This window comes from Anomaloglossus baeobatrachus, chromosome 2 (assembly GCF_048569485.1).
Source record: "Anomaloglossus baeobatrachus isolate aAnoBae1 chromosome 2, aAnoBae1.hap1, whole genome shotgun sequence".
Taxonomy (NCBI): domain Eukaryota; kingdom Metazoa; phylum Chordata; class Amphibia; order Anura; family Aromobatidae; genus Anomaloglossus; species Anomaloglossus baeobatrachus.
In genome coordinates, this window is record NC_134354.1 from 585,329,290 (window position 1) to 585,344,479 (window position 15,190).

A 15,190-nucleotide genomic window follows, 5' to 3' on the forward strand; every position below is an offset into this window, starting at 1 on the left:
GAGTTTCATACTCTCTCAGCGATAGTGAAGCTTCCGCTGGACAAACAGCGTTCGCTGCAGACAGGGGTGCACTCTCTCCTTCGGACCCAGTCACACCCCTTGAGGCGCCTCATGCACTTCCTAGGGAAGATGGTGGCAGCAATGGAGGCAGTTCCCTTTGCACAGTTTCATCTGCGTCCACTTCAATGGGACATTCTCCGTGGGCTGTGGTCACGACGGACGCGAGTCTGTCAGGGTGGGGAGCGGTCTTCCTCCACCACAGGGCTCAGGGAACCTGGACTCCGACAGAGTCCTCCCTTCAGATCAATGTTCTGGAGATAAGGGCAGTGTATCTAGCCCTAAAGGCGTTCCATCGGTGGCTGGAGGGCAGACAGATCCGCATACAGTCGGACAACGCCACGGCGGTCGCGTACATCAACCACCAGGGCGGCACACGCAGCCGTTAAGCCTTCCAAGAAGTTCGGCGGATTCTGCTGTGGGCGGAAGCCACAGCCTCCACCATCTCCGCAGTTCACATCCCGGGCGTAGAAAACTGGGAAGCAGACTTTCTCAGTCGCCAGGGCATGGACGCAGGGGAATGGTCTCTTCACCCGGACGTGTTTCAAGAGATCTGTTGCCGCTGGGGAACGCCGGACGTCGACCTCATGGCGTCTCGGCACAACAACAAAGTTCCGGCATTCATGGCACGGTCTCAAGATCACAGAGCTCTGGCGGCGGACGCATTAGTTCAGGATTGGTCGCAGTTTCGACTGCCTTATGTATTTCCTCCTCTGGCACTGCTGCCCAGAGTGTTGCGCAAGATCAGGTCCGACTGCCGCCGCGCCATCCTCGTCGCTCCAGACTGGCCGAGGAGGTCGTGGTACCCGGATCTGTGGCACCTCACGGTGGGTCAACCGTGGGCACTCCCAGACCGACCAGACTTGCTGTCTCAAGGGCCATTTTTCCATCTGAATTCTGCGGCCCTCAACCTGACTGTGTGGCCATTGAGTCCTGGCTCCTAGCGTCCTCAGGGTTATCTCAAGATGTCATTGCCACTATGAGACAAACCAGGAAACCAACGTCCGCCAAGATCTATCACAGGGCTTGGAGGATCTTCTTATCCTGGTGCTCTGATCGGGGTTTTACCCCCTGGCCGTTTGCCTTACCCACTTTTCTTTCTTTCCTTCAATCCGGAATGGACAAGGGTTTGTCTCTCGGCTCTCTCAAGGGACAAGTATCGGCGCTTTCCGTGTTTTTTCAAAAGCGTCTAGCCAGGCTTCCGCAGGTCCGCACGTTCCTGCAGGGAGTTTGCCACATAGTCCCACCTTACAAGCGTCCGCTGGAACCCTGGGATCTTAACAGGGTGCTAACGGCTCTTCAGAAACCACCTTTCGAGCCGATGTGGGATGTCTCTCTATCACGCCTTTCGCAGAAGGTGGCCTTCCTAGTGGCAGTCACATCACTTCGGAGAGTGTCTGAGCTAGCAGCGCTGTCATGCAAAGCCCCCTTCCTGGTGTTTCACCAGGATAAGGTGGTTCTGCGTCCGGTCCCGGAATTTCTCCCTAAGGTGGTATCCCCTTTTCATCTCAATCAGGATATCTCCTTACCTTCCTTTTGGCCTCATCCAGTTCACCAATGTGAAAAGGATTTGCACTTGTTAGATCTCATGAGAGCACTCCGGCTCTACATTTCTCGCACGGCGACCCTGCGCCGTTCGGATGCGCTCTTTGTCCTTGTCGCTGGCCAGCGTAAGGGGTCGCAGGCTTCCAAGTCAACCTTGGCTCGGTGGATCAAGGAACCGATTCTTGAAGCCTACCGTTCTTCTGGGCTTCCGATTCCTTCAGGGCTGAAGGCCCATTCTACCAGAGCCGTGGGTGCATCCTGGGCATTGCAGCACCAGGCTACGGCTCAGCAGGTGTGTCAGGCGGCTACCTGGTCGAGTCTGCACACTTTCACGAAACACTATCAGGTGCATGCCTATGCTTCGGCAGATGCCAGCCTAGGTAGGCGAGTCCTTCAGGCGGCGGTCGCCCACCTGTAAGAGGGGGCCGTTTTTCGGCTCTTTTTATCGAGGTATTCTTTTACCCACCCAGGGACTGCTTTTGGACGTCCCAATTGTCTGGGTCTCCCAATGGAGCGACAAAGAAGGGAATTTTGTTTACTTACCGTAAATTCCTTTTCTTCTAGCTCCTATTGGGAGACCCAGCACCCGCCCCTGTTCCCTTCGGGCTGTTGTTCTTTTGTGTACACATGTTGTTCATGTTGAATTGTTCTTTTGGTTCATGGTTTCAGTTCTCCGAACATCCTTCGGATTGAATTTACCTTAGACCAATTTATAAGTTTTCTCCTTCCTGCTTTTGCACCAAAACTGAGGAGCCCGTGATCCACGGGAGGGTGTCTAGGCAGAGGGGAGGGGTTATACTTTTTAAAGTGTAATACTTTGTGTGGCCTCCGGAGGCAGAAGCTATACACCCAATTGTCTGGGTCTCCCAATAGGAGCTAGAAGAAAAGGAATTTACGGTAAGTAAACAAAATTCCCTTCTTTTTTGATTTTTTATGTAAGTGCATTGAAGTTGTCTGGGTGGAAAATTTTGATGACCCATTACTATTTGTGAATGGCAGTTGAGCTTTAACACCTGGCTTTTATTCTAGGCTACTGTGTACCTGTTGGCTTCTAGCCAGATTAGCTCGGTGTCTTCTGGATGTCTATAGGCAGTGCTGAAGGAGATAACATTTTTGGCTTCGTGTTCACTCCCTACTGGCAGCAGTGTATACCCAGGGACTTCTGTGTCCTCTAATGAATTTGGCAAGAAAGGGATATTTGGTTTTGCCATTTACCTGTCTTGTACTTTCACAGGCCTAATTACATCAGAATGAACTTACCTGGCTTTCAGAAGAAAGTCATCTTTGGAGGTGAAAACACTAAGCTCGAGCTAAGGCGAATTCCTCCCGAGCTGAATAACATCAGTAAGCTGAATGAGCATTTCAGTAAATTTGGGACACTGGTGAACTTGCAGGTATTCGTTTTTTCTTTTTCTTCAGTATGATACAGTTTCACTTCAATCTTATGTTTTTTACACTGATCCTTTTTGAGGGAAACTTTATTGTGACGAATTTAGATTGCCACTTCTACATATATTTTTGTTTTAAAGGGTATTCCCAACATTGAAAGTTGTCCACTATCAAGGGCATAGGTTCTAGCTTTCTAATTGATGAGATCTAACTATTGGGACCCCTACAGAGGGAACCTGTGATGCCTGGTGAGAATGGATAGGTGGCCACGCTTAAGTGTCCATGTACTCACATGTCTCTGGCAGCTCCATTGAAATTGAATGGAGCAGTTACATGTGCAGCCACCCCTTCAATCTGTGTTCTCCGAATCGCCGAGGATCTGTGGGGGTTGGGAATAACCCTTTAAAAGTTTGCATGTTTTAAATTGAAGTAAATGTTTGGTGCTTGTTTTATTCAACTTTTTAATTTATGATAAGATCGTCATGAGTCAGGTTTGTTCACCACTGATATACTTTTATAGCACTTCAATAAGACTTTAACTCTGAGAAGCTGGTGGGTTATAGTCCTCAGACCATGCTCACACTCCACTGAATCAAATTGGGAATGCAAAAATAGCCATGTGTATCAGCAGAAAACCTCTACAGAAATGGCTGGAAATATGATGGTAACACCTGCTCTTCAATTCAGAGACCATATCCTCTTTATAACTAAATGGACATTACAAGCTGTCTAAATGCAGAAGACAGAATTCAGTCACTGCTCATGTAGGTATGATCATTTCTTACTACTTTGCAGGTTGCATATGAAGGAGATCCTGAGGGTGCTCTAATTCAGTTTGCAACACATATAGAAGCAAAGAAAGCGATCTCCAGCACCGAAGCTGTTCTGAATAACCGGTTTATTAAGATGTATTGGCACAGAGAAGGCGCTGCTCAGCAAACACAAGCTGCAAACTCTCCAAAGGTTAGAAAACACAAAAAAACGTAATACTGTAGATGTGTAGAGTTGGACAGTGGTCTGTGGCTGATGCACTGTAGCAGGAGTGCTGTCTCTTACCTGACCGCATCTGCAGTTCTTCCTTTGATTAGCCGGCCTGACACGCACATGAGACGTTGCTCCAGGCTGGCTAGCTAAAGAAGCGCCACAGATGATGCCATCAGGTACCAGACAGTACTCCTGATCCTGTGCGGTGGCCACATACATTCACATCAATTCTAGAGGTTTTTTCTTATCAACATACATGGAAGTGAAAAGTACCCGATCTAATTAAAAATGTTTATTGGCTGAGTGACCATGCTAATAGGTAATATTAGATACAAGAGTGTCATGTGCCACCTTATCACTATGCACAATTGCTAAAACCCCATATTCCAGGTGATAAAGAACAACCAGCAGATGGTATCACCCTATATTATTGTACCACATTACTATTAACCCTGTATGGTCCTGGTGATCTAAAACAACCATCAGATGGAGGTACCCTGTAACATTATTCTATACAAGTATTAACCCTTTACAGCCTTAGTGATCCAAAACAACTACCAGGTATGATCTATTACGGAAACCCTCCACTGGGAATTTTAATCACTAGAGACCACCACCGGTACAACAACATTCTTGGTCCTTACAACCAAAAAATTGTAAAGTATACGAATAAGACCTCATTTTAGGGACTTTCCTTACAATTTATTCGTGTGCAATTCTCTCTTGAATTCTTTTTTTCTTCGGCGCTCCATTGGGAGACCCAGACGATTGGGTGTATAGCTACTGCCTCCGGAGGCCACACAAAGCATTACACTAAAAAGTGTAAGGCCCCTCCCCTTCTGGCTATACACCCCCAGTGGGATCACTGGCTCACCAGTTTTCTGCTTTGTGCGAAGGAGGTCAGACATCCACGCATAGCTCCACTGTTTAGTCAGCAGCAGCTGCTGACTATGTCGGATGGAAGAAAAGTGGGCCCATATGGGGTCCCCAGCATGCTCCCTTCTCACCCCACTTGCGGTTTGTAAGGTTGAGGTACCCATTGCGGGTACGGAGGCTGGAGCCCACATGCTGTTTTCCTTCCCCATCCCCCCTCAGGGCTCTGGGTGAAGTGGGATCTTACAGGTCTCCAGGCACTGAGACCGGGCTCCATCCACAGACCCAGAGAACCTGCTGGATATGGAGCTGAGTATCGTCAGGGACAGGCCCTGCTACATTAAGGTACTCTGTGTCCCCGGGCAAGCGCGCACACACACACCAGCATTGCTGGGAGTGTTAGTGCGCCGGGGGCAACAGCGCAGAGCGCTCGTGCTATTAGTCACTACAGCTTTGCTGAGTGACTTTATGTATTGGGAACTGCCGCGCCGGCCGTTGCTGGGTGTTTTTTACACTGTGGCGCGGCTGGGACTTGTGGTGCGCCGGGGACTTCCGCGCTGGCCGTGCACATGGACGGCCGCGCTTATTACTCGAGTCCCCGGCTTTGCGGCCTAGTTTTCGTTTCGTTCCCGCCTCCAGCCCTGCCAGTCAGGGGAGAGGCGGGACGCTGTACAGACAGTCAGCGCCGAGGGCTGGAGTCTGCTTTGCATTCTCTAGCCCCCTTCACTGGACACAGTGGGACGCCAGTTTCCCGCTCTTGTCTGGGGCACGCCCACGGCCCGCCCCTCGTCACACGAGCTGGAGAAGGACGCCGGCAGCCATTCCTGCACGCCGTCCGAGCTGGGGAACGGAGACATGCTCTGGGCAACCAACACAGGGCTCTGGCGACCACACACCCGCGTTATAGGCGGGCGGTAAGCAGCACCTGAAGTGCTGACCCCACTAACTACCGAAGTGTCCATTTGTATTTTATGCTTGTATGCTATACACTGCACTGTAGGTCGCTATCTTTGGCTATATGACCTTCTAGATGGCGAGATAACAGCAGCAAAAACGCAAGGGTGCTAAGGCACAGGTTTTCTAGGCTGCTTGTATTGCATGGCTGAAGTGTTCATTTGTACTTATGCTTGTATGCTATACATTGCACTGTACGGTCGCTACTCTTGGCTATATTCTCCTAGAGGGCTGGACAACTGCAGCAAAAAAGCATGGGTGCCAAGGCACAGGCTTTATAGGCTGCTTGTACTGCATGTGCTGAAGTGTTCATTTGTATATATGCTTGTATGCTATACATTGCACTGTACGGTCGCTACTCTGGGCTATATTCTCCTAGATGGCTGGACAACAGCAGCAAAAAAGCAAGGGTGCCAAGGCACAGGCTTTCTATGCTGCTTGTATTGCATGTGCTGAAGTGTTTATGCTTGTATGTTGTACATTGCATAGATGACTAGAATACAGCAGCAAAAAAGCAACACAGGCTTTCTATGCTGCTTTTCCTGCAGATACTGTTCCACCGGCAGGTTTCACTGACCCCCATTGTGGGCAATGCTCCCCTGTAGCACTCGGTCAGCCGGGGTCTCTACTAGAAGTGGCCAAAGAAACCACCTGTGAACCCTGTCCAGGGACAGGGACGGAGATTGTCATGGGATGGAGACTTTGCACTCCAGACAGGCCATGGGCAATCTTGATTAATGCTCCCTGGCCACCCTCATTTGGAACGTACTCAGTACTCCGGGGGGGTCCCAGGCATTCCAGGGTGAAGGCTCTGACACGGACGGCAGTCCCAGACAGCCTAAGCTAGCTCGCTGGGTACGACACTCGGCTTCATCACTGGTCAAGGTCCCAGCAGGACGACTCTCTGTATGATGAGGCAGACGTAGCTGATCAGGGCTTTGGTCCTGACACCGCTCTCAATCCGGATACACCGGATGGGGACGCCATAGTGAATGATCTTATAGCGTCCATCAATGGAATGTTGCATATTTCTCCCTCAGCTCCCCCAGTGGAGGAGTCAGCTTCACAGCAGGAGAAATCCTTTTTCAGTACTCATGCGTAGATTGAGTACTTTTTCTGACCACGCTGACTTCAGAGACGCAGTTCAGAAACACCACGCTTACCAGATAAACGTTTTCTCCAAACGTATTAAGGATGCACGTTATCCCTTTACCCTTATGTGGTACAGCCCTGGACCCAGGGTCCAAAGGTGGATCCCCCAATCTCCAGGCTTGCGGCTAGATCCATAGTTGCAGGGGAGATGGGAATTCACTTAAAGATGCCATTGACAGACAGATAGACCTCTGGTTGAAATCTGTCTGTGAAGCTATCAGCGTGTCGGTTGCTCCGGCATTCGCAGCCGTATGGGCGCCCTAACCTATTTCAGCTGGTCTTGAGCACATGTACATCTGTGCCGCAGGTGGTGTCCTTAACCTCGCAATGTCTGCATTGCGACTTACCCTAGTAATGCTGTCCTGGGGGGACAGTCGAGGTTGGTCCTTCCCAGGCTCGGGCAAGTCCCAATTGTACTCGTCTAAAAGGGCTCAAAAGGCTCAGAGGGGCTCAGATTCCGGCCGGGCTCATTCACGCCCAAGGAAGGCAGCAGGAGGAACCGCTGCAAAGGCGATCTCCTCATGTATTTCAGCTCTCTCTCCCCGCATCCGCGGTTGGTGGCAGAATCTCCCGCTTCTGGGTACATTTAGCTGCCACAGGTCACAGACCGGTGGGTGAGAGACATTGTGTCTCACGTGTACAGGATAGAGCTCTGTTCTCGTCCTCCGGCTCGATTCTTCAGAACTCCCCCACCCCCCCCCCCACCGAGCCGATGCTCTTCTGCAGGCAGAAGGAGTGGTAATCCCTGTTCCTCTTCAGGAACAAGACACGTTTTTTTCCTCCAATCTTATTGGGGTGCCAAAAAAGGGTGGCTTTTTCCGTTCCGTTCTGGACCTAAAACTGCTCACCAAGCACGTGAAGGCCAGGCGGTTCCGGATGTAACCCTCCGCTCCGTCATTGCCTCAATGTCTCAAGGAGATTTTCCTAGCATCAATAGACATCAGGATGCTTATCCCCTCGTGCCGATTGCTCCAGAGCACCAGCGTTTGCTACGTTTCGTTATTGAAGACGAGCATCTTCAGTGCGTAGCCCTGCCCTTCGGTCTGGCGACAGCCCTACGGGTTTTCACCAAGTTCAGGGCAGCAGTGGGAGCAGTCCTGCACTCTCAGGGTCACTCTGTGATCCTTACTGGACGATCCACTTGTCAAGGCACCCTCTCAAGAGGCATGCCGACACAGCCTGAACGTGGCGCTGGAGACTCTCCAGAGTTTCGGGTGGATCATCAACTTTTCAAGGTTACATCGGGCACCGACCCAATCGCTGACATATCTGGGCATGGAGTTTCACACTCCCTCAGCGATAGTGAAGCTTCCGCTGGACAAGCAGCGTTCACTACAGACGGGGGTGCAGTCTCTCCTTCAAGGCCAGTCACACCCCTTAAGACGCCTCATGCAGAGGCAGTCACTTTCGCGCAGTTTCACTGCGTCCACTTCAATGGGACATGCTTTGCCAATGGGTTGGGGAGTCGACGTCCCTAGAAAGGAACGTTTCCCTTCTCAGACGGTCAAGGACTCTCTCCAGAGGAGTCCATCCTTCAGATCAATGTTCTGGAAATCTGGGCAGTGCATCTTGCCCTGCAAGCCTTCCAGCAGTGGCTGGAAGGAAAACAGATCCGAATTCAGTCGGACAATTCCACAGCGGTGGCAGACATCGCCCACCAAGGCGGAACACGCATCGCCAAGCCTACCAGGCAATCCGGCGGATTCTGATGTGGGTGGGGGACAGAGCATCCACCATATCCGCAGTTCACATCCCGGGCGTAGAAAATTGGGAAGCAGACTTCCTCAGTCGCCTGGGCATGGACGCAGGGGAATGGCCTCTGCACCCAGTATGGTGTCAGGAAATCTGTAGCCGCTGGAGGATGCCGGACGTCGACCTAATGGCGTCTCGGCACAACAACAAGGTCCCGATTTTCATGGCGCGGTCTCACGAGCAAAGAGCTCTGGCGGCAGGCGCCCTAGTTCAGGATTGGTCGCAGTTCCAGCTACCCTATGTGTTTCCTACTCTGGCACTGTTGCCCAGAGTGCTACGCAAGCTCAGCTCCGCTTGCCGCCGCGCCATCCTCGTCGTCTCAGACTGACCGAGGAGGTCGTGGTCCCGGATCTGTGGCATCTCACGGTCGGCCAACCGTGGGCACTCTCAGACCGGCCAGACTTACTGTCCCAAGGGCCGTTCTTTCCACTGAATTCTACGGCCCTGATCCGGACTGTGTGGCCATCGAGTCCGAGATCCTAGCGTCTTCAGGATTATCTCAAGACGTCATTGCCACCATGAGACGGGCTAGGAAGCCGACGTCTGCCAAAATCTCCCACAAGACGTGGAAGTTATTCTTATCTTGGTGCTCTGCTTAGGGAGTGTCTCCCTGGCCATTTGCATTGTCTCCTTTTTTCCCCCCTTCCTGCATCTGGATTGGGAAAAGGTTTGTCGCTCGGCTCCCTTAAAGGACAAGTCGCAGCGCTGTCGGTATTCTTTCAGAAGCGCCTAGTACGACTTCCTCAGGTACGCACGTTCCTGCAGGGGGATTATCACATTGTCCCTCCGTACAAGAGGCCGTCAGACCCATGGGATCTGCACAGGGTATTAATTGCTCTCTAGGAGCCGCCCTTCGAGCCTCTGAGGGTTGTTTTCACTTTCTCGACTTTCACAGAAAGTGGCCTTTCTGGTAGCGGTCACGTCTCTTCGGAGAGTGTCAGAACTAGCAGCGCGGTCATCCAGAGCTCCCTTCCTGGTGTTCACCAAGATAAGGTAGTGCTGCGTCCGATCCCAGAGTTTCTCCCTAAGGTGGTATCCCCTTTTTATCACAATCAGGATATCTCCTTACCTTCCTTTTCTCCATTTCATCGATATGTAATGGCTTTGCATTGTTGGATCTGGTGTAGAGCACCCAGAATCTACATTCCCGCACGGCGCTCCTGCGCCGCTCGGATGCACTCTTTGTCCTTGTCACTGGTCAGCGCAAGGGATCGCAGGCTGCAACATCCACCCTGGCTCAATGGATCAAGGAACCAATCCTTGAAGCCTACCGTTCTACTGGGCTTCCGGTTTCATCAGGGCTGAAGGCCCATTCTACCAGAGCCGTGGGTGCGTCCTGGGCATTACGGCACCAGGCTACGGCTCAACAGGTGTGCCAGGCAGCTACCTGGTCGAGTCTGCACACTTTCACCAAACATTATCAGGTGCATACCTATGCTTCGGCGGACGCCAGCCTAGGTAGAAGAGTCCTGCAGGCGGCAGTTGCCTCCCCGTAGGGGAAGGCTGTCTTGCAGCTCTAACATGAGGTATTTCTTTACCCACCCAGGGACAGCTTTTGGACGTCCCAATCGTCTGGGTCTCCCAATGGAGCGCCGAAGAAGAAGGGAATTTTGTTACTTACTGTAAATTCCTTTTCTTCTAGCTCCTATTGGGAGACCCAGCACCCGCCCTGTTGTCCTTCGGGATTTTTGGTTGTTTTCGGGTACACATGTTGTTCATGTTGAATGGTTTTCAGTTCTCCGATGTTACTTCGGAGTGAATTTGTTTAAACCAGTTATTGGCTTTCCTCCTTCTTGCTTTTGCACTAAAACTGGTGAGCCAGTGATCCCACTGGGGGTGTATAGCCAGAAGGGGAGGGGCCTTACACTTTTTAGTGGAATGCTTTGTGTGGCCTCCGGAGGCAGTAGCTATACACCCAATCGTCTGGGTCTCCCAATAGGAGCTAGAAGAAAAGGAATTTACGGTAAGTAACAAAATTCCCTTCTTTTTTTAAAAAAAAAAAAAATCCTTCTTTGGAGCTACTGTATGTGACAAAGGCCTTGTACAGCCGAAACTTCGATTTATTTCTGTCGCCACACAATAAATTCACAAATTTTGCAAAGGAAAGTTCATTCCTCTGACGCCTCATTGGGGGACACAGGACCATGGTCCATGCTTATCCATAGGAGGACACTAAGTAGATGCAAAGATGTTAGCTCCTCCCCTGCAGTATACACCCCCTGGCCAAGCCAGGCTACTTCAGTTTTAGCTTAGTGTCTAAGCACAGTGTGTATAGCACATCTCTGCAGACTACTGCAGCAAGAATTTTTTGTTTTTAGAGGGCGACGATTCCTTCGGGGACCGATTTCCCAAAACCATCAACAGGCGGGAACGCGGAGTATCGCCTCCCCGTACCCCCTCCTGCGACGCTGGATCCTGGGCTGTTACTCACTGGACGACAGGTCTCATGGCACTGATTTTCCAGAGCCCAGAGCAGATGAAAACTTCCTCAGCCCCTCTTGCAGGCTCTGAGTTGATACACGTTCTGCACCAAGTGTGACCAGGCATCAGACTGCCTTCTCCATCAGACTGCCATCTCCACAGGAGCTGAGGTGAGATCATTCCGATTTTTCCAGAGCAGATGAAAACTTCCTCACTCCCTCTGGCAGGGTCTGAGTTGATACAAGTTCTGTGACCGGGCACAGCAGGCGTCAGAATCTGCACACTGGCTCCCTGACAGGAAATTGAAGCAAAGGTCACACTGACTGGATGCACATGGGCTGTGATTGCAGACTCCTGCATAGCATTCCACCTGTGGCGGGGGGAGGGGAGAGCTCCCAGAACTCGGTGCAGCCGCAGCTGTGGTAGACTTATAGAGGTTTTTCTGTCCACCATTGTTGTGCAGGGCTGGAGGAGGGAAGGGGAGTCCCTTCCCACCATTTTTTGTTTTTTTTTGTTTATTATATTTTCTCATGCCTTCTTGTCAGAGCTAAGCCCCGTCCTCTCCAACACTCGATAAGCCACGCCCCCCCTCACACAGGATCTGCAGAGCATTGCTCCCTCTTGTTGTGATCAGAGCCTGTGGGCGTGTCTCAGAGCTGGCTTCCTCATTCCCACAGGAACTGTGACACAGGAAGAGGGGGGGGGGAAGGGCTATCAGTGTTCTGGGTGAGTTATAGCTTCACTTGCATATTAGCTATGCAGAGCAATGCTCCCTCATTACAATCAGTTTGTGGCTCATCAGCCAGGGGCTGCAGTCACATGTTTTACGCCCTGCACAACTACAGCAACAACTATAAGACGCTGAGCTACTACGGGATGATAGCACCTCTTCCTTCTGTGAGTCCGGTGCCCCTGTAGCTTAGCCCCCCCTTCCTCCCCCGCCACCACCGCAGCAACCGCTGCCAGCCCAGAGCCTACGGCTCCCAGTCCCCCGGAATGGGCACAGTTCCCAGAACCTGGTGCTGACTATGCAACATTGTCCTCACACCCTTCGGGGCCCCTGGACAGAACGCAGCCTGATGACACCTCTATAGAGGGTCCTTCTGATAAGAATCAGCCCTCTGCTTCATCGGTTGCAGATCAGAAAAAGGGCATGACCCCCATGGTTCTCCCTCTGGGGTACACAGATGGGGTTCTCCCACATGTTCCTCGGTCTCTGAGGAGCCGGAGGAAGGGGAATGATGTTTGTACCGGGATGATTCCTTGGTTTCAACCTCCTCGAGCGATCAAGCTGCGATGGACTTATTGCAGCAATCAACCAAAACTCTGCATGTGGAAGATCTCCCATCCATTATTACTGACCCTGCGGTCTCCTTTTAAAAGGGTGAAGAAACCTCAAAAAAAAAAAAGGGATTTTAACGCCGCTTCGGTATCCGTAAACTCATGGAGTCCCAGTACTCCTTCGGCTTAGCTGTCTCTAAGGGCTGGGCTGGGCTGATCCGGCCTTGGTGTACCCTCACCCGGCTTCCGCCTGCCTGAAGGACCACTCCTGTCTTTTACTTGATGGATCCTCCTTCAAGGACCAGACATACAGATAAGTGGAGCAGCTCGATCGCTCTGCCTCGAGGCCGCGGGTCCCTCTCCCCTTCCGTGTGGGTCGCACAGGCACCAGGACTACCAGTTTCCCTCAGACCCTCACAGATGTAACAGTTCACATTGCTGCGGCGGCAGAGTACCTCATGCAGGCCTCCCTCGGCGCTGCTACCTGCGCAGTTATTGCCGCCTCAAATACCATAGCCATCTGTAAGGCCCTCTGGTTCCGAAAATGGAGAGCGGACTCTGTCTCTAAGAAGCCTCTCACAGTACTCCTTTCCAGACAGATGGTTTGCCGATCGTCTGGACAGGCTCTTTTTTTTGTCTGACACCACGGGAGGAAAAGAGTACCTCCCTCCCCCAACTCTAGCCCAGGATGTTTTTTACTAGACACGCAGGGCCCAACCTTCTCAGCCCTCCTCGAGTCCACCTCGTCCTTGCAGTCTAGACAAAGACCGAGGAGTCTCGTCCTCCTCCATCTGGGCCACCGCCTCAGACCACAAATGGGTGTGATACCTTGTGTCTTCCGGTTACCACATTAAATTCTGGACCCGATCCCCTGGTCAGTCTTTTCTCTCAAACCCCCCCCCCCCCCCCCCCCAGCCCTCCCACCCCAAAGGCTCCAAAACACCACGAGGCCTTCTCCTCAGCAATCCACTCCCTCCAAACGGCGGGGGTGATGGTACCTAATCCGGACGGCGAAAAGTTCAAGGCCTTCTATTCCAACCTCTCGTGGTTCTCAAAAAAGGACGGGTCAGTTCGTCCCATCCTGGACCTCTAACACCTGAGCAAACATGTACACGTAAGGAGATTCAGAATGGACTTCCTAGGGTCCATTATTACCTTTATGGTCGAAGGAGAATTCCTTGCCTCCCTAGCTATCAGGGATGCGTACCTGCACAATACCCATCGCTCCAGCTCACCAAAAGTTCCTCCGCTTCGTGGTTAAGGACTTCTTGTTTTCATTTGTGGCCCTAACCTCGGCTCTGCCACGGCACCAAGGGTCTTAACTAAGGTCATGGCGGCCGCCATGAGTGCCCTTCACGCCAGGAGAGTGGCTGTTCTGCCTTGCTTGGATGACCTCCTCATGAAGGGCTCAACCAGCGTGCAGATCTCTGTGGGCACCCTATCCCGCTTAGGGCGGCTTCTGACTCCAGTCAAATCATCCCCGGTCCCGTCAAAATCCGTCACCTCCCTGGCCATATCCCTGGACACTCTTCGGGGCTTGATATTTTCCCCTCAAGACAAGGTGACTGCTCTACAACAAGCGGTACACTGCCCTCTACGTACTCCTCTCGCTCCATACGATTCAGTATGAGAGTGCTAGGTAGGATAGCGTCGGCTATAGAGGCAGTGCTGCTCGGTTAGCCACACCACCGCCCACTGCAGCTTGCGCTTCTAGCTGCCTGGGAGAAGAGCCCCTTTTCCTTGGACGAATTTTTCACCTGGCACCTTCAGTCAGGTATGCGCTTTGCTGGTGGCTTCAGTCCTCTTCCATATCGAGAAGGAGTTTTTCTCCCCCAAGTGGACTGGCTACTCCTGACCACGGACGTCAGCCTCTTAGTCTGGGGAGCAGCGTACTGGCTCCACACTGCTTCGGGACGTTGGACACCCCAGGAAAATCATCCTGAAAATCAGCGCGATCTTCTCGCGCTCAGGTTATTCCCCCCTTCTGCTAGCAGGTCGTTTGATTCGGGTCCAATTGGACAATGCAACAGCTGTGGCGTAGGTCAATCATCAGGGAGGTACCAGCAGCAAGACAGCTTATCTCGAGGTCCTCCGGATCCTCACCTGGGCCGAATCGACGGGGGTCCGTGTTTTTCAGCTTTACACATACCGGGAGTAGAGAACTGGGCTGCGGACTTTCTAAGTCGCCAAGGCCTGGCTGCCAGAGAGTGGTTTCTCCACCCAGAAGTGTTCCCACACATCTGCACTCACTGGAGTACACCAGACGTGGATCTAATGGCCTCAAGGTTGAACGCAAAGGTACCCGTGTTCTTAGCCAGGTCAAGGGATCCACAGTCCATTGGCGCGGATGCTCTAGTCTCCTGAAGTCGTTTCACTCTGCCTTATATGTTTTTCGCCTCTGCCCCTGCTGCCGCGAGTAATCAGAAAGATCAAGGCAGAAGGAGTCCCGGTGATACTAATAGCACCGGACTAGCCCAGGTGCGCCTGGTATGCTGAATTAGTACAATTGCTCATGGCGCCTCGTAAGCATCCCAGACCTGCTGACCCAAGGGCCCATTTCCCATCAGAACTCCAGAGCCCTGAAGCTGACGGCCTGGCCATTGAGACCTGGACTTTAACAAGAGCGAGATTCTCTCTTGCGGTCATCTCCACCATGTACGGTGCCCGAAAGCCGGCCTTCATCCCGTTATTACCACCGTACGTGAAAAACTTTCCTTCTTTGTCGCTCCTAATTGGGAGACCCAGACAATTGGGTGTATAGCTTATGCCTCCGGAGGTCACA

At 52.0% G+C, this 15,190-nt stretch overlaps 1 protein-coding gene across 1 annotated transcript in view; it reads left to right on the forward strand.

Annotated features, from left to right (window-relative positions):
- The window catches only part of RBM26 (RNA binding motif protein 26), a 252,850-nt gene that overhangs the window by 123,459 nt on the left and 114,201 nt on the right, over nucleotides 1-15,190 (forward strand). Inside the window, exons 12-13 of the mRNA XM_075336770.1 lie at nucleotides 2,837-2,996; nucleotides 3,787-3,954. Coding sequence (XP_075192885.1) covers nucleotides 2,837-2,996; nucleotides 3,787-3,954 — 328 coding nt within the window. The remainder of the gene's footprint in view (nucleotides 1-2,836; nucleotides 2,997-3,786; nucleotides 3,955-15,190) is intronic.